Source organism: Lissotriton helveticus, chromosome 4_1 (genome assembly GCF_964261635.1).
Source record: "Lissotriton helveticus chromosome 4_1, aLisHel1.1, whole genome shotgun sequence".
NCBI lineage: Eukaryota > Metazoa > Chordata > Amphibia > Caudata > Salamandridae > Lissotriton > Lissotriton helveticus.
In genome coordinates this window covers 1,451,728,203-1,451,749,643 of record NC_136063.1, presented here as the reverse complement: position 1 = coordinate 1,451,749,643, position 21,441 = coordinate 1,451,728,203, and the positions used below count along the sequence as shown (strand labels likewise).

The window sequence follows — 21,441 nt, the reverse complement described above, 5'->3', positions numbered from 1 at the left end:
AGAGTCACTCACATTTCGAAAGCGATGTATTGCACGCAACCTAACATTGTGACCCCATCGCCCTTGTCACAACTATTCGTATTGTGCCTCGAGCACGACAGTGAAAAAACCGGAGAACCGGCAGCAAGGAAGACAACATCCGCGGGCCCTCTCCTTACCGTACCAACTTGATTTACGAACGTTAAATCATCCCAGGAACAATGCCGGGAGAGCGTTCACGCAATTTAAGCTTCGTGCGCGCTCGTCCAACCAGGGCATTCCCCGATCATGTGATCGGAAGACCACAGTCACGTGGTGCAGACGAGCATCACGTCAGTACAGGAAGGTCACATAACTGACTAATGCGGGGGCCCTTTTGAAGTGGCTAGTTGGTTACACGGTCATATAGATATTGCCATGATGGTATAATATCATAAATCCTTCATGGTCGTTTTTCAAGCGGTATCACATTAATCATTGATAAGCATATGCCTGAGAATTATCAAAACTTTACAAAACTTATAAGGTTTCCTTATTGTTAGAATACACAGGGAGATCAAATAACTGACTGGTGCGAAGGTCATGTAGAGATTACCATGATAATTTAACCATAGGATGTCATAAATCATTCATGATCGTTTTTCAAACGCTATAGCATTAGTTATTAACAGGCATATGCTTGAGAATTATTGGTGTTAAAAGGTTTCCTTATTATTAGGATACACAAGGAGAGGTGTTGCCCCAATAGCTGCCACCATCCAATAATTAGATGTTAACGCACTAGAAGACAGATAATCTTCCAAAAATTGATATATTATCACAAATGATTGATTATGTTTAAAGGGGAGCCTCAAAACACACTGGTGTAGAGCCATTATATATACCATTTTATTCTGTATACCCATGTCTGCAAAAATGTGGTTACCAGAAAAAATAAATAAATGTCAAAGTTCACAGTAGTAACTTGTGCATCTGAAAGAGACACGTTAGATTCCTTACCTTAGAATAGATACCCCAGCAATACCAACCCCGGTGGTGGGTCTGCGAACCAATAATCACACCAGAAAGTCCTGGAGGACGGAACGGCCAAAGAAGCCATCCCTCCGGACTTGACTGTCCAGGCAGTAGTGTCGTGCGAACGTGTGCAGCGAGGCCCACGTAGCTGCCTGGCAAATGTCCTGCAAGGGCACTCCCCGGCCAAGGGCAGTTGTAGTCGCCGTGGCCCGAGTGGAATGAGCCCTCAATCCAACAGGAGGCTCCTTCTTAGCCATGGAGTAACATGCCTGGATACACAAGATGATCCACCGGGAGATGGTCTGCTTGTGTACCGCCTTCCCCTTCTTAGCGCCCACGTAACCAACAAAGAGTTGGTCATCCACCCAGAACTGGCGTGTGCGATCCAAGTAGAATGAGACCGCACGTTTTGGGTCCAGACGGTGGAGCCGCTCTTCCTCTTTAGAGGGATGCGGAGGCGGAAAGAAGGTTGGCAAGGTGATGGACTGCCCGATGTGGAAGGCTGAGACAACCTTGGGCAGGAAAGATGGCTTAGTACGCAACACAACCTTGTCCGGATGGATAGAAAGGAAAGGTGGAGTACAAGAAAGGGCCTGGAGCTCACTCACTCTCCTGGCAGAGGTGATGGCAACCAGGAAAGCAGTCTTCAGAGTAAGAAGGCGAAGAGGACAGTTGTGAAGTGGCTCAAAGGGAGCGCACATCAGGAAAGTAAGAACAAGGTTCAAGTCCCACTGGGGCATCACGAAAGGAACAGGAGGGAACATGTGCGTGATGCCCTTAAGAAATCTATTTACAATAGGGGACTTGAACAAAGAAGGCTGATCAGGTAGCCTTAAGAAGGCAGAAAGGGCAGAAAGGTAGCCCTTGACAGTGCCCAGAGCAGAGCCCTGCTGGGCAAGAGAAAGAAGGAAGAGGAGAACCTCAGAAAGGGGGGCAGAGAGTGGGTCCACAGCCTTTGCTGTGCACCATGCCACAAATCTGTTCCACCTGCAGGCGTATACCGACTTTGTGGAGGGACGCCTGGCTGCCAGAATGACATTACAGACTTCGGGAGGCAAGTCAAATGGCCTCAACTGTCGCCGCTCACTCTACAAGCTTGTAGGTGGAGACTGGACAGGTTCGGGTGGAGGACCGTCCCCTGCTGCTGCGACAGAAGGTCCTCCCGAAGAGGCAGACGAATCGGGGGATCGACTGACATGCTGAGTAGCTCGGGATACCAGTATCTTCGTGCCCAGTCCGGAGCCACAAGGATAACCTGGGCCCGGTCGCGCCTGATCTTCTTCAGCACTCTGGGCAGAAGTGGTATAGGCGGAAAGGCGTACAATAGACCGCAACTCCACTCGCGACGAAAAGCGTCTCCGAGCGAGTGCCGCCTTGGAAATTCCAACGCGCAGAACCGATGACATTGCACGATCTCTTCGGTGGCGAATAGATCTAACCAAGGCTCTCCCCACAGCTGAAAGAGGCCTTGCGCCACGTCCGAGCTCAGACGCCATTCGTGATCCATCATGCACCGACGGCTGAGTTCGTCCGCCCTGGTATTCAGAGAACCTGCCAGGTGTTGAACCACCAGGGTCACGCCCTGACGTTCCAGCCACTGCCAGAGGCACAGAGCCTCCTGGCATAGGGTCCACGACCCCACCCCGCCCTGTTTGTTGCAGTACCACATGGCGGTGGTGTTGTCCGTGAACACCTGCACTACACTCCCCCAGACAGAGGGGAGGAATGCCTTCAGTGCTAGACGAATCGCCCGTAACTCCAACAGGTTGATGTGGAGCCGGGCCTCCGCCGGAGACCAGAGTCCTCTGATCTCCGCCTCTCCCATGTGGCCACCCCAGCCCTGGAGGGACGCGTCCGTCACAACTACGTGCTCTGGGTGGGGAAGGGAGAGGGATCTGCCACTGACCCAATCGCGGTCCGTGAGCCACCACTGCAACTGTCTTGCAGTGCCCTCCGAGATCAAGACGTGATCGGACAAGTTGCCCTGATGCTGGGCCCACTGAAACTTCAGGTCCCACTGCAGAGCCCGCATCCGCCACCGGGCGTGATGCACCAGAAGAATGCAGGAGGCCATCAGCCCCAGAAGCCGCAGCGTCAACCTGACCGAGACTCTGGATAAAGGCTGAAAGATTGGAATCAGAGCCTGAATATCCCGAACCCGCTGTTCGGGAGGGTAAACCCGAAATTGCGCCGAGTCTACAACCGCTCCGATGAAGAGGAGCCTCTGAGAGGGACACAGGTGCGACTTCGGCACATTGATGGAGAACCCCAGCAAGTGCAGGAGATCGGCCGTAGTCTGGAGGTGGCTGACGACTGTCTGGGGCGAGCCCGCCTTCAACAACCAGTCGTCGAGGTAGGGGAAGACTGACACCCCTAACCTGCGCAGATGAGCTGCGACCACCGCCATCACCTTCGTGAACAGCCGTGGGGAGCTGGTAAGGCCAAAGGGGAGCACGGTAAACTGAAAGTGCTCGTGGCCTACCGTGAACCGCAGGTAACGCCGGTGGGCCGGCAGGACGGGGATGTGAAAATAAGCGTCCTGCAAGTCCAACGCTACCATCCAGTCTCCGGGGTCCAGGGCAGCTAAGACCTGAGCCAAAGTCAGCATCTTGAACTTCTCTTGTCGGAGGAAGCCGTTGACGTTCCGTAGGTCCAAGATAGGGCGTAGGCCCCCTTTGCCCTACTTGGGTACCAGAAAGTAGTGGGAATAACAACCACACCCTACTTCTGGCCCAGGAACGCGCTCGATGGCCCCCTTGGCCAAGAGGGCCGTGACTTCCTCTTGCAGAAGTTGCAAGTGATTCCCCGACACGCGGTGGAATTGCGGTGGCATGGCTGGAGGGGTCGCCTCGAAGGGGAGGGAGTAGCCCCTTCGGACGATTTGCAGCACCCACCTGTCCGACGTGACAGTGCGCCAGTGGAAGTGGTGATGGCGCACCCTGCCCCCCACTGGCGTCACATGGGTCTGAAAACTCAGAAGGTTTTGAGGTAGGTGCTGCGGAGGGAGGTGTGGACTGGCCTCGCCGTTGAACCCGACCGCCGCCACGGCGGTTTCCACGGCCGCCACCGCGCTGTTGGACATTCTGTGGTGCGTGGCTGGCAGCACGTGTGGGGACGCCCCTTCCGTGGCCACTAAAGGAGCGAAAGGCACCCGATTGCTGGCGCGTGGCCGAGAGGCCTAAGGACTTGGCTGTGGCCCTGGAGTCCTTAAAGCGCTCCAGCGCATGGTCTGCCTTGTCGCCAAAAAGGCGACGGCCATCGAACGGCATGTCCAGGAGAGTGGCCTGGACATCGCCCGAAAAGTTGGCGGACCTCAACCAGGCGTGGTGTCTAACCGCCACCGTCGTTGCCATCGCCCTGCCCAGTGAGTCCGTGGTATCCAGCCCACACCGGATGGAATATAGCGCCGCATCTCGACCCTCCACAAGGGCTTGGGCGAGTTTAGCCCGGACCTGCTTCGGGCATTGTGGCAGCACGTCCGCGACCGTGTCCCACAGGGTGTGGGTGTAGCGGCCCAAGAGACAAGCGGTATTGACAGACCGCAGCCCCAAACTCAGGGACGAGAACACTTTCTTCCCAAACTGTTCATATCTCTTGGATTCCCGATCGGGCGGGGCCGTCGGGAATGTGGTCTGGGAAGTGGAGGCCTGGATAACCAGGCTCTCGGGGGTGGGATGGGTGGACAAAAAGCAAGGGTCGCTCGGAGCTGGGCGGTAGCGTCTGGCCACGTTCCTATCCACAGGCGGACCTGTGGCGGGCTTGGACCAAGTGCCCAGAAGAACGTCACATGAGGCCTCATTAAACGGCAGCAGAGGCTCACTGGAGCTTTCCTGCGGTTTAAGAACCTCAGTGAGGAGGTGAGTCCTCACGGCCTCGACGGGGAGCTCAAGGTTTAAGGCCTTGGCTGCCCTCGTCCACACTACGCTGTAAGCAGCCCCCTCCTCCGTAGCCACGGTGGGAGGGGAGACAAATCCAGTGTCTGGCGAGGTGTCAATACCACTGGCCTCCCCAAGCTCATATGTCCAGTCCTCTTGAGACTGGCACTCCTGTGCCAGAGGGTCCTCAGACCCCTCCCAATCACCTTCGTCACCAGTCTCCTGTAAAACAGGGTCAACAGACTGGGCCTCCTCATGGAAATAGAAATCCCCAAAGGCCGTCGGAAGTGGCGCCCAGCGGCGCCGCTCCGGCGCCAGAGTCAGACCGGAGGGAAGATTAGGGACGGCGTCCACAGTGGGCGCCGGGGGCGACACCCTCGGGGCCGGCGCCGGTGGGGTCGTGAGGTCGACTGGCGACGACCCGGATCCGGAAGCGGATCCCGTGAGGTCCTGAGGCGCCGGGACCGAAGTCGCCGGCGGCGTCGGGCCCGAAGCACCCGACCCGCTAGGGCCTCCAGCCGGGGCCGTTGGACCGGAAGGCGCCACGGAACCCGGCTGGGGAGGGAGTGTCCTCATGGTCATGGGGTACCTCTCGATCTCCTCAGGAGACGCGCCGTGCCCAGGGACCCGAAGGTGTGGGGCAGGCGGCGACGCTTGCGACTCCCTCGGAGCCGCGTGGGCGGTGTCGCCCGAGCCCCCGGCCGCATCGTGCGAGCGTCAGGGTGGGTCGGAGGAACGATGACGCCTCTCCGACCTCTCATGCCTCTTACCTGAGGACTTGGATCCCGACGACCGATGTCCACTCCCGGAGCTGCGATGACTCCGACCCCGCGACCGGTCCCTCGACCTCCCGTGGGACCGGGACCTGGAACGGCGCGGGCCGACTGCCGGAGCTCGAGTCGCTTGCGGGACCGCTCCCGCCTAGCCTTAGACGTCAGGGCCCGGCAGTCGGGGCAGGTGCGGTCGTCGTGGTCGAGGCCTAAGCACTTCAGGCACTGGCAATGGAGGTCCGCACTTCGAACAGGGTTTGAACCCGGGCATCCCTACCGGCACCGATAGAGTCGAAGACTCGAAGAAAGAAATGATCAAAAAGATCAAAAAGTTTAGTCAAAAAATGACAAGGGGTAGAGCTTCTCCGGATGTGCACTAGCTGGCGCGGAAAAAAGAAGAACTGACGTCAGCGCGCATGGGCGGCGTCTAAGTACTCCGACGACGTCATTCTGGCGCTAACGACGCCGACGAAGTACGCGGAGCCGCGGTCGACGCCTACTGACGCGCAGGGGTATTGCTACGCAAAAATTTCCGGATCCAGTCTGACGCCTGGGGATATTCTAAGGTAAGGAATCTATCACTAACGTGTCTCTTTCAGATCAACCCTTTAAGGTGTTTGGAGTCATGCTCTTTACCTTATTTATCTGTTTACTCAATTAGAGTTCGCTCTAATTTCTGTAGTTGCATTTGCAGCACCATTAGTACTTTGGAAAGTTTGTCAATTGTGCATCCCCTTGTAAGAACTTTAAATGTTTCCTGTGTAGTATTGTATTGTATTGTAATTGCATTTATATAGCGCTTACTACCCCTGACGAGGCGTCTAATCGCTTTTTCGGTGGGTAGCACGCTACTCCGGGACCCATAGAGGATTAGTGTTGAATTAGTATAGTGAAAAATGCAAGTACATTTTAAGTGGTGGATAGGTTAGTCGGTTATTTGGATTTGGAATGATAGCAGAAGGATAGAGGAGGAAAAAAAGGTTTGTATTTATAAACCGCTTGTTACCCATGATGGGGTGTTGAAACATGCTATTCAGGAAGCTCATAAAGGATTAGTGGTGAATTAATATGGTGAAATATGAAAGTAATTTCAGTGGAGGATATTAGTCAGTTATTTGGAGTAGGATAGCGGAGGGATAAAAGGGGAAGAAAGGTTTGCATTCATATAGCACTTGTTACCCCTGATGGATGCTGAAGCGCTTTTCTGGCAAGTAGCACGCCACTCAGGAACTCATAAAGGATTAGTGTTGAAAATTAGTGTAGTAAAATCTGAAGTAATTTGAGTAGTGGATATGTTATTCAGTTATTTGGGTAGAGACGGGTAGTGGCAGGATAGTGAAGGGAAAGAGATTTCTATTTATATAGCGCTTCCTACCCCTGATGGGGTTTTGAAGCGCAAGTAGCACGCTACTCTGGAACCCATCAGGATTAGTGTTGAATTAGTATGGTGAAACATGAAAGTAATTTTAGTGGTGGATATGTTAGTCAGTTATTTGGATTGAGAAGGGTTGGGGAGGGGTAAAAAAGAGGGAAGAGTTTAGAAAGGTTTGTTTTGGGGGATCGGTATAATAAAAGAGGTGTAAGATGATGCAAGGAGGGGTAGAGTAGGAGAGAGTCTAGAAAGGGTTATTTTGGGGTTCATAGTAGTGGTATGGGGTTTGGAGTTAAATGAGAGAGTGGATGTAGAGGATATATTGAGCGAAGTATAGGCTGAGAAATAGGGAAGTGCATTGAAAAATGCTAAATTAGAAGAAAGTGATAAATATATAGATCCATAAGTACATTGAAAGTATATAGATGCATGATGGAGGTATGTATATTGGGCAGCATTTCTGGCCCTGGCCCAGGCCCTGGTCAGTCTCGAACAGGCTCAAACAGGCAACTGCCTTTGTCCTCTCCGCCATAAGCCTGGCCTTTTATAGCCCTATTAATCAGGTGACCCCGTCAGCCAATGGGAACCCTAGCCCTAACACTATCCAATCACAACACTAGCCCTAAAAATCTAGAACCAATAGGAGACCAGGACCTTACAGCCAATCTTTGCCCTAGTCCAAGCACCCAATCAGTTCAAAACCCTAATATCTACGTACAATAGAGGCCCTAGCCCTACCAGTAGTCCCACCCCAAATCCAAGCAAACAATGGCACAGGAAGCCCTTGTCTCTACTTCCAATAGAAAGCCTAACCCTACTCTTAGTCCCATTACCAGTCCAGCAACCAATCACACCAGAAGCCCTAATCGCTACTTCCAATTAAAAGTCTAACCCTAGCCCTAGTCCCACCCTAGTCCCAACAACCAATAACACAGGAAACCCTAGTCCCTAATTCCAATAGAAATCATAACCCTAGCCCTAGTCCCAACCCTACATTGATTGAATCACAGAGCCAGAAACCAATCAGAACACTCAAATACCCAACCAATGAGGATACTAACCCTAATCCAATAGAAACATCAGATACAACCACCAATCAGTGTACACATGTACCAAACAATATCAGACCATATAAGGTCCCAGCGACCTCAGACAAGGTTTCCTGGCCAGGAAGTTGGAAGCTGCTTTTCCTGTTCAGAATCTCCTAGGAGACAGACAAGCTCAATCAACACTTTGGACTTCTGCAGGTAAAGGCCTCACTAACTTGAAATCTAACAATAATGTTTGAATAAAACGTTACTCCCTCGACAGGTGAAAAACGAAGTGCACAGTCCCTAGTAAATACAGTTTAAACAGCTCACAGAAGCACCCTCTGATGTAGAATATCCCTGTTGCTGGGGGGGAGGCAGGGGGGCTGGTTTCACTGGCTTGTGAACACAAAATGGTGGCTGGGGGTTCACTGTTTTAACATACAGGTCTTAGCACAGAGCAAAGGGGAAATTTGGAGGGAAAACTGAAGGTCATCAGCAATGAGAGGGAAAAACTACAGAGTTTGGACTGCAAATCCCACAGTTCAACACGTTAAATGGAAGCAATCATGGGCAGGAAAAAACACAATTTTAAAACACAAAACAGGTGATAAAATATCCAATCACAGGCAGGTTAAAACTAAAATTTTAATTAGTTTTTTTTTAAACTTGTGTTTTGGGGAAGAGACAGCACTAGTCTGCATCTCGGCTTGGATCATAGTGTACATGAGGGCATCGGATCGTGAAGTGCCAGAGGCAAGTTTGACGCATAGGTTAAGGTTGAGTTATTAAAACAGGATCTTTATCAGACAGAGTGCAAAGTAAATATATTACATCAGTCATCCATCTATGGCTAAGTTAAAATCAACATTCCATAAGACCACTCCATGAGATGCCTACAGACCACGGCCACACCCTCAAAAACATGTGGGGAGTCTACATTAGGGGAAAGGTATTAATCAAAGTAACCGTGGTGACGTGCAGTACTCTCATAACCATCAATATTCTGCCATGAATGTCTGTGCACATGAGCGCAAGTCTGAAATTGATGATTTTCTTTATCATTATGGCTACTCCACAAGAATATGTACTTAAGGAAGTGAAATACCTGTTTGGGCTCCATGATAATGTGAAAGAGCTATGTAACCATTTTGGATGACCGATAACCACACCCTCTAACCTCCCTTAAAGACATCCTACAAAACTCAGAAGGCCTTATTTAGGGCCATAATTGATATGATCATGCCACCTCCATTTTTGGGGAACTCAACTGGCACCCCTTGCCAGCCCCGACTATCTATAAAATTATCTGTATTATTTACAAAGCTATCGCAACCAGCACCTTCGTCTATCTGGCTGACAAACTCACCACCTCTGGTGGCTCTTGGCACACTGCCCGTCTGGACACAAGACTGTAGACAAAGATGTGCACAAAATGGGAAGAAAAACAATCATTTGCAATGCAATAGGTCTCGCATTTACGCAAATTAGAGCTATTGACATTGAAAATGACAATTACGTTTATTTCAATTCAATTCCAAATCTTTATTTCGGCCATATGGCCATAAAAGATATACAGTAAAAGCATATACAATCATTATAAAATCATCCTTGTAAACAATTAATACATATTTATACAATGTGAAATTGTTCCATTCTAGGAATTTCATACTATTAGAATTACATTTAAAATTGTGGACTTAAAATTAAGTGGGAGCCTGTGACTTCAGAATGCGGGTGCGAGTGTGCCAGACATTGGTAAGAAATGTTGCTAATGCAAACACAGTTGGGCTTGAAACATCGGTTTTTAAGATTCTGTACATCGGGAGATACTCCCTACAACCGAGGTTTCTAATAAGTGGAAGGAGCCAATATTTCCTCGCTGTCTTGTAAATTGGGCAAAACAGGACCACATGTAGGTCACTTTCCTCAGCACCAGTACATGCCGGGCACTGCTTGGTGGAGGGCGGTGTTGACCAGGAGCTGGTAAAGGATCGCAGAGGCATATTACGTTTATTTATGTTTTGATTTTAAAAACAAAAATAAAAGGCATTGTCATTTACAATGCCAATAGCTTAAACTTGAGTAAATGTGAGTCATATTGCATTGCAATGCTTGTTTTGTCCTGACAGTAGAGTAATGTGCCTGCTTTACTGTTCTTTATTTAATCCGTACATTACATTTCGCATTTGTTGATGCAGATGTTTCCACCAGATGTGAAAACACAGAAAGTCTGAGTTTGAGAATAATGTTAAGGCACGAGGCCAGCTGGACAGATAACTCAGTGTGAAGAGTACCTGTTGCAGTGATCTCTTTATGATCGCAAGTTCGAGTCCTCTTCCCTTAGGAACAGGCAAATCATTTTGCACTGGCTGCATTTTCATTCGGTGACTCAGTGGAAATGAGTGAAAATGTTGAAGTGGGAGGTTGTAGTAGATTGTTGGGGGAAACAGAAGAGGGCAGCGCCTCTGCTCGTTGTCATCGTGTACTGGGAGGAGTGCTGGTGTTTAAGGCATTAGGGCAAAGTTTTTATTTCCCGCATAGCAGTGATTAAAAAAAAGAATATTTAAATAGGGCATCCCTACGGTCATACTTTTGGCGAAGCAGGCGCAGTGTCCAGTGAGAAGTAAAAAAATGAGTTTCTGTTATTTCTAGTCTCCAGACATGCATTATTACCCAATAACGGCCTATACGTCTACTGTAACTGCAAAACAGCGATTTTTGTTTTTAAAAGGGGGAAACGACAAGGGGATCATTAAAACATCAGTTTTAAACGCTGATTCCAACTCCATCCAGATGATGCAATAATGTGCAGGGGTACTGCTCACGAAAAATTTCCAGATCCAGTCTGGCACCTGGGGAAAATTCTAAGGTAAATAATCTGTGGCTAAAAGTCTTTATCAGATGTTCTAGGATTCGATTCTCACCCTCACTTTTGAGAGGCTATTTCTTTGCAACATAAGTTACAAGGACATTGAATGAACCAGATCCAGACACTGGTTTTACAGTTGGTATGGTGTTTGAGTTCTCATGGAGTGGTCAAACCGAAGTCAATTTCTGTGCCATGCTGAGTAAGGTGATATGGCATGAGCCACATAGAAAATGGTCCCTGGTCTTCAGAAGGGCTCAAAGGGTGTCTTGAACATCTCTATTGGTTGTTTTGGGTCTACCATTTACCACCATACCTTTCAAACGTCTGCCCTACTTAAAGGCAAACATTGGTCTCACAAAATCCATATTACCATAGAGTCATAAGAACCTGCAAATTCTTTGTAACTGCCTTTTTGACAGTGGCGGCTGGTAGATGGTATAAGTTGTGGGGTGAAACACTGCAGAACCGTTTGCAACAACAGAGCCACCTTTGACCTTGTGGAACAGGCCGATTTGTCCTCGGACGCTGCACTTGGGGTGAAAGGTCACACTGCTGAGGCAACCACATAGCGCTCTTTAGAGGTTTTTTTTTCAATTGAGTAAACTGAGGGGTCATTACTTAAAGCTCTATTTTGTCAACGTGGGCATTGCTTGACACCTACTATTAACAACGGCACATTTCCCACCTACTGAACGGTTCGTTTTTTTTTCAACTCCATCCCACTCCTAAGGGGAGGGGATGTGGCCTAACGGCTAGAGCGTCGAGATCGGAGCGGCGGAACCGGGTTCGAGCCTCGGCAGTGGCGCTCATGGGCAGATCACTTAATCCCCCTCTGCCTAACACAATCGATAAATGTGTGTCCTCATGTAACGCAACTGGTGCTCATGTAAAGCGCTTTGATCCTCCGGGTCTAGTACGCGCTAGATAAAACTTTAAAAAAGATAAAAGCTAGGGTGGAATAGGAGCTGAAACAAAAAAAAAACATGTTATTTTTCCGCAAAGGATGATGGATGTTTCCCGACAACCACAATACCACTTCTCCCATGCAACTTCCATTAAATCGGGTGTCTTGGGGAGGCTGCCTTAAACTGGCTCGACCCTCTCCGCCTGTGGCCTGCCAAGCCCAGCCCAGCCCAAAGCTGTCGTTTCCACTAGTGCAGCAGGTACTGTGGCACCGGGCTCTTGCACGAGGCTACGCTGCTGCCTGTCATTTGTCCTGAGTGGCGGCGAGAAATAAATGGAAGACCAAGCCATGCTCAAATCGCCGGAAGTCCAGCAATGAGAAGCAGAACTTCGGGGCGCATGTAACCCAACTGTGCATCTTCTGTGAGAACATTAGTGCGCTGACTCGTGCAATGGAGATGGGTGGGGCCAACCACCCTTACAAACTGCGCGGCCCCCCTCCACAAAGGCAAACATTCAGTCCGGCTCCCGCAGCACATCAGGGGACATAGAGGGGGTCACGGGGGGGGCGGGGTAGCCCACTTTTAAAGGCCTCAACTCTGCCCCCTCCCCTCTGTTGCATAGCTAATGACCCCTTCAGGTCATAACCCACTGACCCCCACCCCTCCACGGTGGAGCGACTAATGACGCCCACCTGCAAATGGCCGACGGGCTCTTGGCCAGAATAGCCATTCTAGGAAAAAGTGCACGCGTAATTACTTTAAAAAAAAAATCCACTCAATACCCTGATTGGTGAAACCACAGGGTGTTAAGATTAAGAGCTGGACAGAGGCCAAGCCACTGCTTAGCTGGCCTTCTGTGACACTGCCGGAGTCTCGAGACACGTGGCCCGGGGTTGAACCTGTTCACAAGTCTTGTGTCTGAATCACTATCAAAGGCCGCACTGTAGCTCACAACCATTGCTCCCCCTTGATCGAGGGCGCGGAGCCCACAGAGATGCTGGTGACACAACACCTGCTGCACCCCTACACCTTGGACACAACGTTGTACTGAAAACTCAACTTATGACCTGGCACATACCTCACGCCTGTGCTATGGGACCAAAAGGGGTCCTGACAACACAACTGGTGAAAAGGCACGCCTGCACCAAAGGGCTGTCCTGAATACCCAACTGGTGCCACAGCACTTACTGCACTCCTGCACCACGTGGCTCAAGGCAGTCCTGAAAATTCAACTTGTGAATTGGCACCTACACCATGGGGCACAAAAGTAATGTGAAAACTCAACAACTACGCAACTCGCCAGTGAATGCTCAATAGCACTCAACATTCACACAGGTAGGCGGGGATGCTGCCCGATCCTGTTCGGTGCACCCCGACAACTTCCTTTCCAATAACAATAGACGGTAATTTATAATCCTTTGTCAGAAATGGGGCACACAAGTCATGGACCAGGCATTACTGGAGGGTGGGGGGGGGTGGAAATGGGGTTGTCGCGCCGCGGAGGGGATGGGGGGAGGCGGGAGGGGTTTAATGAAAAAAAAAATAATAATTAAAAATTACCGTCCCGCTTCTTCTTTATTCACGAGACTCCCGACTCCCGCCGTCCTGGGTTGAATTCCTGGCTGCAGCGGAGGCGCTCGTCATCAGGAAGTCAGCCTCCTTCCCCTCCACCAATCACAACGCTGCAGTGGCAGCATTGTGATTGGTGAGGCCGCTGCCCCACACGGGTCATTTTCGCAGCATACATTGAGAACAGGGAGAGTGGGTGGTGTTTCTCGAGGGCAGGGGGAGTGGCTTGCCCACTGTTGTACATACTGACTGTTTGGGCGGCCTCAGGCTGCCCAAACAGTCAGTATGTACAACAGTGGGCAAGCCACTCCCCCCTGCCCTCGAGAAACACCGCCCACCCCCAACCAGGAACTTCTGCTTTCTCGCCGTGCGAGAAGGCAGAAACAAATGGTAGTTATTACAGTAATAACTACCATTTGTTTCTGCCTTCTCGCAGGGTGAGAAAGCAGGGGGGCGGCGCCCAAACGCCCCCATTGAGGAGCCGCCACTGCTTTTTGATAGTAGTGGCCAAGTGATTGAAGGTACTTACACATACCAATATATTTGATATGGGTTTCCAATGATCTTCAAGAAGTGCATCTCTATGATTGTTTTTTACTCTTTTTGCAGCTTTGCAAATCAAGCAAGGACGGACATTTTACTGTATCACATTCCTGCTTAGTTCAGTGGCATGTCTGAAATTTTTCCAACTTGGAGCAATTCCTATAGACTCTAAGGAATTATTGGCCTACAGTTAGGTTGTCACGTAGAGCTCTCAGATGGAAACGGCCATTTCATAGTGGCTACGTGCCATCGGTTTCTAGTACAGTTCCAATTTTATGTACCTATCTTTTGGGTACAGAAGTAGATCCAAAAAGGGAGGTTCTATTGTGAAGTGAAGTTGTAGTCCTATCATCTCCTGTTTGTTCCTGCAGTAAAGCTTCTTCAGTACGTAAGGATTCCTCCTGTGGAATATTAGTATACAACGATTCCACATCAAAGCTGACCAAATAATGTTTTTCTACATCAAAAAGTACTTCTATTAAAATGTTTAGGACATGTTTGGTGTCTTGCATGTATGATGGCATTTCACCGACCATAGGTCTTAAAAAACATTTTATTTATGCCAGATGTCTGACTAAACTAGCATCTTTGATATGCTGGAGTCGGATTTTGCTACGTCTCTCCTTAACTTAGTTTCTTATAAACTAGTCAGGAAGAGGAGCATATTTATTCTAAAGCACGGAGGTGAATTTAGAAAATGTTACTGTAAATAAATCCATAGTACATTTACTATCATGAAGAATGCTCACAGTCTGACCTTTTGAATTTGAACATCGCAATTTGAACTGCGCAATTTTATGCACTGCCCATTAAATCACTGTGCCTCATTTCTATTGTTTGCCAACACTGTGAGCATTTATTTACCAAGAACTATCTAAATTAACTGAGGAGTTCCCTTGGATGAACTCTGCCTGTTTATGCTTTCTATCGTGTGCAAGGTGGGAAGTATTTATTTATTTATTTATTTTAAGGTTTTGTAGAGCGCGTAGTAACCCTAGAGCATCCCAGCGCTTGAACCTGAACTCAGGAGGGGTCAGCATCGGAAGGGGTTAAGGGTCAAGGAAAAAGAAGGGTCTTCAGTGCCTTCCTGAACTGAAGAAGATTAGGTTCAGTTCTCAGTCTCCGGGGGAGGTTGTTCCAGTGTTTGGCCGTGTGGACCGAGAAGCGGCGTCCTCCGGACCGGGCTTTTTTAACTCTGGGGACAGTGATGAAGTTCTCTCCGCTTGAACGGAGGGCCCTACTCGCTTTGTAAGGGATGATGAAATCCTTGAGGAGGGGTGGGCCTTTGTTATGGAGAGTCTTATGGGCCAGACAAAGGGCCTTGAAAGCAACCCTTTCTCTGACTGGGAGCCAATGAAGGAGCTTCAAGGCTGGCTTTGCCGAGGATCTGGCGGGGGTGTCGGTAAGTAGGCGGGCCGCGGCGTTTTGAATTTTCTGCAGGGTATTGAGTGTAGCTTCGGGGGCACCCAGGTAGATTGCGTTGCTGTAGTCAAGTCTCGCCAGGATGAGGCCCTGAATCAGAAGTTTCTTGGAGGTGGCGGGAAGCAGGGGGAAGACCTTTCTGCAGGCCCTGAGAAGTCCGAAGCAGATTCCTGCCGTCTTTTTGGCCTGTGTTCTAAAGCTCAGGTCCTTTTCGAGCCATACGCCCAGGCTCTTGACCTCCTCCTTGGGTGCAGGGGGGGGGGTCAAGAGCCTGGGCGTATGGCTCGAAAAGGACCTGAGCTGAGGAAGTAAGGTGTCAATCAAGGAGATCATTGTGTACATTATAAATCCTGTGACATTTCAATAAAAATTATATTCTAAGAAAAACTCAAATATAAGTATGAAAATACATGCATGAGAGTAAAATAACATGGAACTCACAAACATCAAAAGCAGTAGGTTTATTTATTTTTAAACAACATGAACTTAAGCGGTTGCAACAAAATTTGACTAACCTTGTTGAGGAGTGATTTTCTATCAGGTACCAAGTAGCAGAGAAATTTTCACTTGTAAAATCTCCACTCATTCCATGAAACAGGGTTTCTAAATCTTTCTGTGGAACCTTTCCCCTGCAAAAAAGAAAAAGAACTTTTTATGTGATTTTGTAATTTTCATTTTTCAAAAACAGAAAGGTTCCTCTATACCAAGGAATTTTACGCATCACAAAGAGGCCACATATAGTGTAGATCATAGGTTTACGTAAATAAATAAGCCGAATAGTTCTTCAATATCAGTTGCTCCCGGGAGGTTAGCTAATTGGGGGTTGAAAACACAGACACGATGGTTGAAATTAAAATGTGGAAAACATGTTATTCTATACTTAGGCCCAGATGCAGCAAGCTAAAATCCGCTTGCAAAGGGACAGATTCTCTGAATCTGCCCCTTTGCGACTGGTATTTTTGCATTTGGGATGCATCAGGGTATCTTTTGACACCCTGGCACCCTTGGAATTGCAATCTCAATTTGCGATTCTCTAAATGAGAATCGCAAATTGAGATTGTCTTCCCATTCATTCCTATGGGCCTCTAGGCCCATAGGAATGAATGGGGAGGTATTCCTTAATTGCGACTCGCAATTTGCGACTCGCAATTAAGGAAGAAATCGCTATTTTTTAAGCGAGTTCTTCATGCATGGCATTTTGCTATTCCTTATTAGCGAATCCTTATTTTTCGCTAATAAGGAATCACAAAATGGATGCTTGATGCATCTGGGGGTTAGAGCCCTGGCTGTTTCATCATGGCAATGCCAATCCAATCCAGGAACATTTAATCAAATGGCTCCTGTATGGAAGACCTACACTGTCATGCAGAGTCTCTTTCAAGAGATAAACACACATACATAAATATACCTTATGTAACATACAGCACATGGACGAGGACCTATAAATTGGAATGCGTATAGTAGAGTTTAATCAGAAAGGGACATTTTCAGACTACTACGTCTCTTCCTTTTTTATCGTCTAAAACCTATTCATGTAATGGCTGCAATTTGCAATGTTTACCTTTAATTGCCAGAATGCCAATCATCTTTACTTCTGATGCTCCTCGCAGTAACTTAGTTCAATAATAATCACAGAACATACATGCATGCAGCACAGTTCAAAAAGACTATTGTAAAGCCTCAACAATACTCCAAACTAATACAGCCTCCTAAAATTAACATTAGATCGAATTCTGTACAAGTGAACAACAGTGCAGAAGCTCTGGAGTTGGTGACTTTACCATTAACATACACAGCCTACCCAAACAACATATTTGATACAACTACCACATATCCAACAAAGTACAGATATACTATTTAGGTTGATATGAGTCTAGCCACACCGTCACTAAACACTACCCCACAACAGTGCAGGTCAAGTCAGGAGATTTGATAGTGGAGCTCTGCAAAGCACAAAATCCCTCCAGATAATTCACACACGAGCTAAATAATCCAGTTAGCAAGTAAGCAGCAGGACAGATCTCAGCCTACATCCAACCCAACCTATAACATACTAAAGTAACAACAAATATCTTCACACTAACTACAGCTTACTACTACACACAGACTCTGCGTTTTAATAGAATCTACAAAACCTAGCAATAGGTTATTGAACTGAATGGTCATACATGGCAATACCAATTGCAGAACGCAAGTCAAATAATTCATAAAAACATAACGTAACATAACATGGAGCTAGTGAACATAATTTTTGTCCCTACCATCAATTATCAATTTATAACATTTGGCAATGTATAGTCATATTTTTTTTAATTCTGGAATGAACCGAAATGTTGTTCTTCAGTAACAAAGGTTCATAGGTTTGTGATCGAGGCCAGATAAATGGGTCTAAAAGTAACACATCTTTTGTATCATAAAACAAAGTATATTTCTATAACACGCACAATACAGTCCTACGGTGTGCTGTTCTGCAATAACTGTTACTCAATACCATCAACTGCTACGCAATACTTCCTACATTCAAGTTCTACGCAGGAAAAGCAAGGAGAGAATATTAGATCAGCCATGGATATTCGGCTGCAAATATGCTTGCTCTTCCTCACAAAAAACAACAAAAGTAGAATTCACCTACCCCTCAAAATACGGCTGTAGAAAGGGAAACAACAGAAGCACTCACATGTTAAAGTTGAAAACTCGAACATGTGAGGGCGGAAACATGTCGATCAATATTCAGTAAATGAATGTCTAGCAGGACTCTTCCGCCAACATATGTTTACTAAAACATTTGTATTTTGAAGAGACAGTAAAGGCTTTATAGCCCATAATTATAAATAAACCCTTCAAAACACGAATATTTAACAAACAAATGACTAAGTAGATCTACATTTTGGAGTAGGAACTGATCACATGAGTTTGTTTTATGATTTAATACCCAAACCAATGACAATATCAGGGGAACTTAAAAGCAGATTGAAAAGGGCTCAGAAAGAGACGTAAATCAGCAAGGCAAGGACGAAGTGCGCAGTGAGTGACACAGAGCCCATCTGATCAAGCAAAACGGCAGCAAAGATTTATATTGTGCTGAATTTCAAGCGAGTGGAGTTGGAACCAAACAGATCTCTGGCACAGCAACAGTAGTTCACATTCAGTCTACATATAGTTGTGGAATAGTCAGAGTTCCTTAAGAAAGGGAAAATGAAAATATAGGTCCCGAGCACAGACGTTTTATAAATTAAGAGGCACATCCCTCCTGAATGTTCTTCATTAGTAGGGGAGCAGGAGTAATAGTCTTCATATGACTTATTTACAAAACCCAGAGAAAGCATTTATCCTCTAGCAGTCCTAATTCGAAGATTGCAGCAGCTTTTCTAGCAACTGAATAAAGCATACTATTTCTTCTGGCGTGGAGTTCAGATTTGGAAGCTCGAGGATTCTTATTCTAGCTCTATTAACTCATGGTCATGTTTAGTGTCCCATTTATCCCGACCTCTTCCTCCTCTTCTATACCTTCCTCTTTCCCTGCCTTTTGAGAGCGAGACCAGTATAACCTCAGGGTTTTTGGCGCAAATGCATGAGACCTTGCTGGCTCAGTCCGACTGTTAGATTCTTTTTAAGTCTGAATACTCTTATCAAACTTGTCCAACAATCTTTGCAACAAAACAAGAAAAACAAATTGAATCAAATGGAACTCTTAAAGCAGAGGTGGATAAGGGTTCTCTGATAGCAGAAAGGACATCCACAGGAGGGAGAAAAAATAGCTTTTGAAGTATCAAGTCTGCCAAACCATGAGTTTCAGCATGTCCAAGGCGAAAAGTTCTGCCTCAAAAATTTTTTGTTGTTGATGAGAGAGACATTGACATGATGGTTCGCCTGTATCTTGGTCAACATGTTTTTGTTGCCTCTTATTTAACTGATATGACACAGGTCACGACGAACCAGCAGTGTTTCTTGAGGTCACCAACAAGACACCACTGGTTGATAATATTGCTTAAGACTGCTGTGGTCCATTATGGCTTTGTCAGCATGGCATTTTTAGAAGTGGTGAGTTTTGTAGACAACCTACTGGTCGACAGAGAGACCATCAACAAAGATTTTTGAATCTCCGTAGAGGTAGCATGTAGATTATTTGTAGGTGCTTGAAAAAGTAAAATTGTCTACTTGAAGGTCAACCTGAGGTTTTCACCTTTTGATTAGCTTTTCCAAGAATCCAGCTCCTCTTCCTTTTTGAAAGGTGTGTGTGTGGGGGGGGAGGGGGGGGAATGTTCTGCGACTCGAGATGTGCCGTGCAGAACCTTTCAATGATAGACTGCCCTAAAGATACTCCTCCTTGGAGAAAACAACTGCCTGTCTTTTCAAGTCTTGGAAGTAAACCTATGACAAAAAGAGCAATCCTTATGTGTGTTGTGAGAATGCAGGCAGCAAATATATAAAGAGGCCCCACTTAGAAAGAAAATATAAAGTAAGACCAAAGATTTACATCTCCATCTCAACGTATGCGTTGATTGTTTTTTCCAATTCTGCAACATTCCCAGTTGGATACCTAAAAAGCTGTGCCATGTGCAGGTTTCAAGGCATAGTACTGGGAATAGTATTAATTTGACTATTCCTGTGGCTTCCTATTCTACCGGCTTCTTATTCTACCGGCATTCATACACGGCATAAAAGGGCAAACAAGACCCCCTGTGTGAAGGTACACTTTTTTGTTTTGTCCATGAAGAAAACAATTTTCAATGTGGACAATGCTCTTACCCAACAGCCTCAGCAAATCTGCGGGTCATCAGTTCTTCTTCACATCTTGGAAGGGCACTTACTCCAATTATTGGTTGAAGTAAATGTCTGACAAATTCAAGGGTTGACAGAGGCAAGATCTAACTTTGGGAATGCCTACATTTTTTTTTGTGCTTCAAAACATATACCATGGCCCGCACCTTGGAACACCAACATCCCACCCCAAAACCATTGTAATAACTTTTGTGAATTCCTGGCAGGAGTAAATAGGTGAATCTTTGTTACAAGGCCAATACGTTTCATTGATGATGCTATTTTCTGTCAATTCTATGACCTTTTTTTGCTTTTAGTCATCCTTAGTACCATTGTTTGCACCAATAAAAATCATATTTTCCTTTTATATGTATTAAGACTAAAATGGGTTTCTATAACTGTTACAAGTACAAATGCATGCTGGGAAACATGTATACTATTCTATGAAAATTATATAAAATGGCTAATTTTCTTTTACATTTTACTGCAGGCCAAAGCGGAAGGTGTGTTTTCTTTTTTACATTCTTTTGATTTTTGTGGCATATGCTTACCTAACAGAAAATTGGTCAGCGTGCCAACTTGGCACGGCCAGACCTCTTGGCTTTGCCAAAGCATATTTTTGTTGCACTCTGTCGGGTGAAATCCTCCAACATTGTGTTTCTTTTTTTTTTAACAAGTGTTTTTATCGGGGTTTTCAACAACCAACAATACATTTGTACATAAACTTTGACCCTCCACCTAGCACTTCATTTAGCAAGGCCTCCCATAGCTGGTCACCCATTGACCCACACTTCTCAGACAGCAGGGACTAAAATTCTTTTAATTGAAATCCCTAGGCGTATAGTTGAAAATCTGGCAGCGTGATTACCCCCTTTGTCATACTTACTACTCAACTTTCTTCTTGTAATTCTCGCATCCCTGGTAGCCCATATAAACAAGTCTATTCTACTGTGAAGCTTTTGCAACCATGTACTCTTAAAATGAAGGGGTATCATATTAAAGAGGAAAGTAGATTTAGAAAGGATTGACATTCTTATCAAGTTTGTTCTCTCAAATATTGTCAATGGAAGATGGGACCAACTAAGTAATGACCTGTTTGTTTCTGACATTGTTTTGTAAAAATGCAACTCTGCCACTTTTTGTAAGGAACAACAAACCTCTCTTCTATATTCCATACCATAATCTCGGTCTTTGACGAGTTGGCCTCATACCCATCGACTTTCCCGAAATTTGTTATCAGGTTATTTGGTATCAAGTTAATGTACAAATTTGGTGACAATAGGTACTTTAAAACAAGCATTAGAAATGCAATCGGGCTCGGATTTATTTGA

At 46.7% G+C, this 21,441-nt stretch overlaps 1 protein-coding gene across 3 annotated transcripts in view; it reads right to left on the bottom strand.

The window, feature by feature from the left end:
• EXOC2 (exocyst complex component 2) overlaps window positions 1-21,441 on the bottom strand; it is a 948,514-nt gene that overhangs the window by 718,167 nt on the left and 208,906 nt on the right. For all 3 annotated transcript variants that reach the window (XM_078688027.1, XM_078688028.1, XM_078688025.1), the window contains one exon: window positions 15,865-15,978. In XM_078688027.1, coding sequence (XP_078544153.1) covers window positions 15,865-15,978 — 114 coding nt within the window. The remainder of the gene's footprint in view (window positions 1-15,864; window positions 15,979-21,441) is intronic.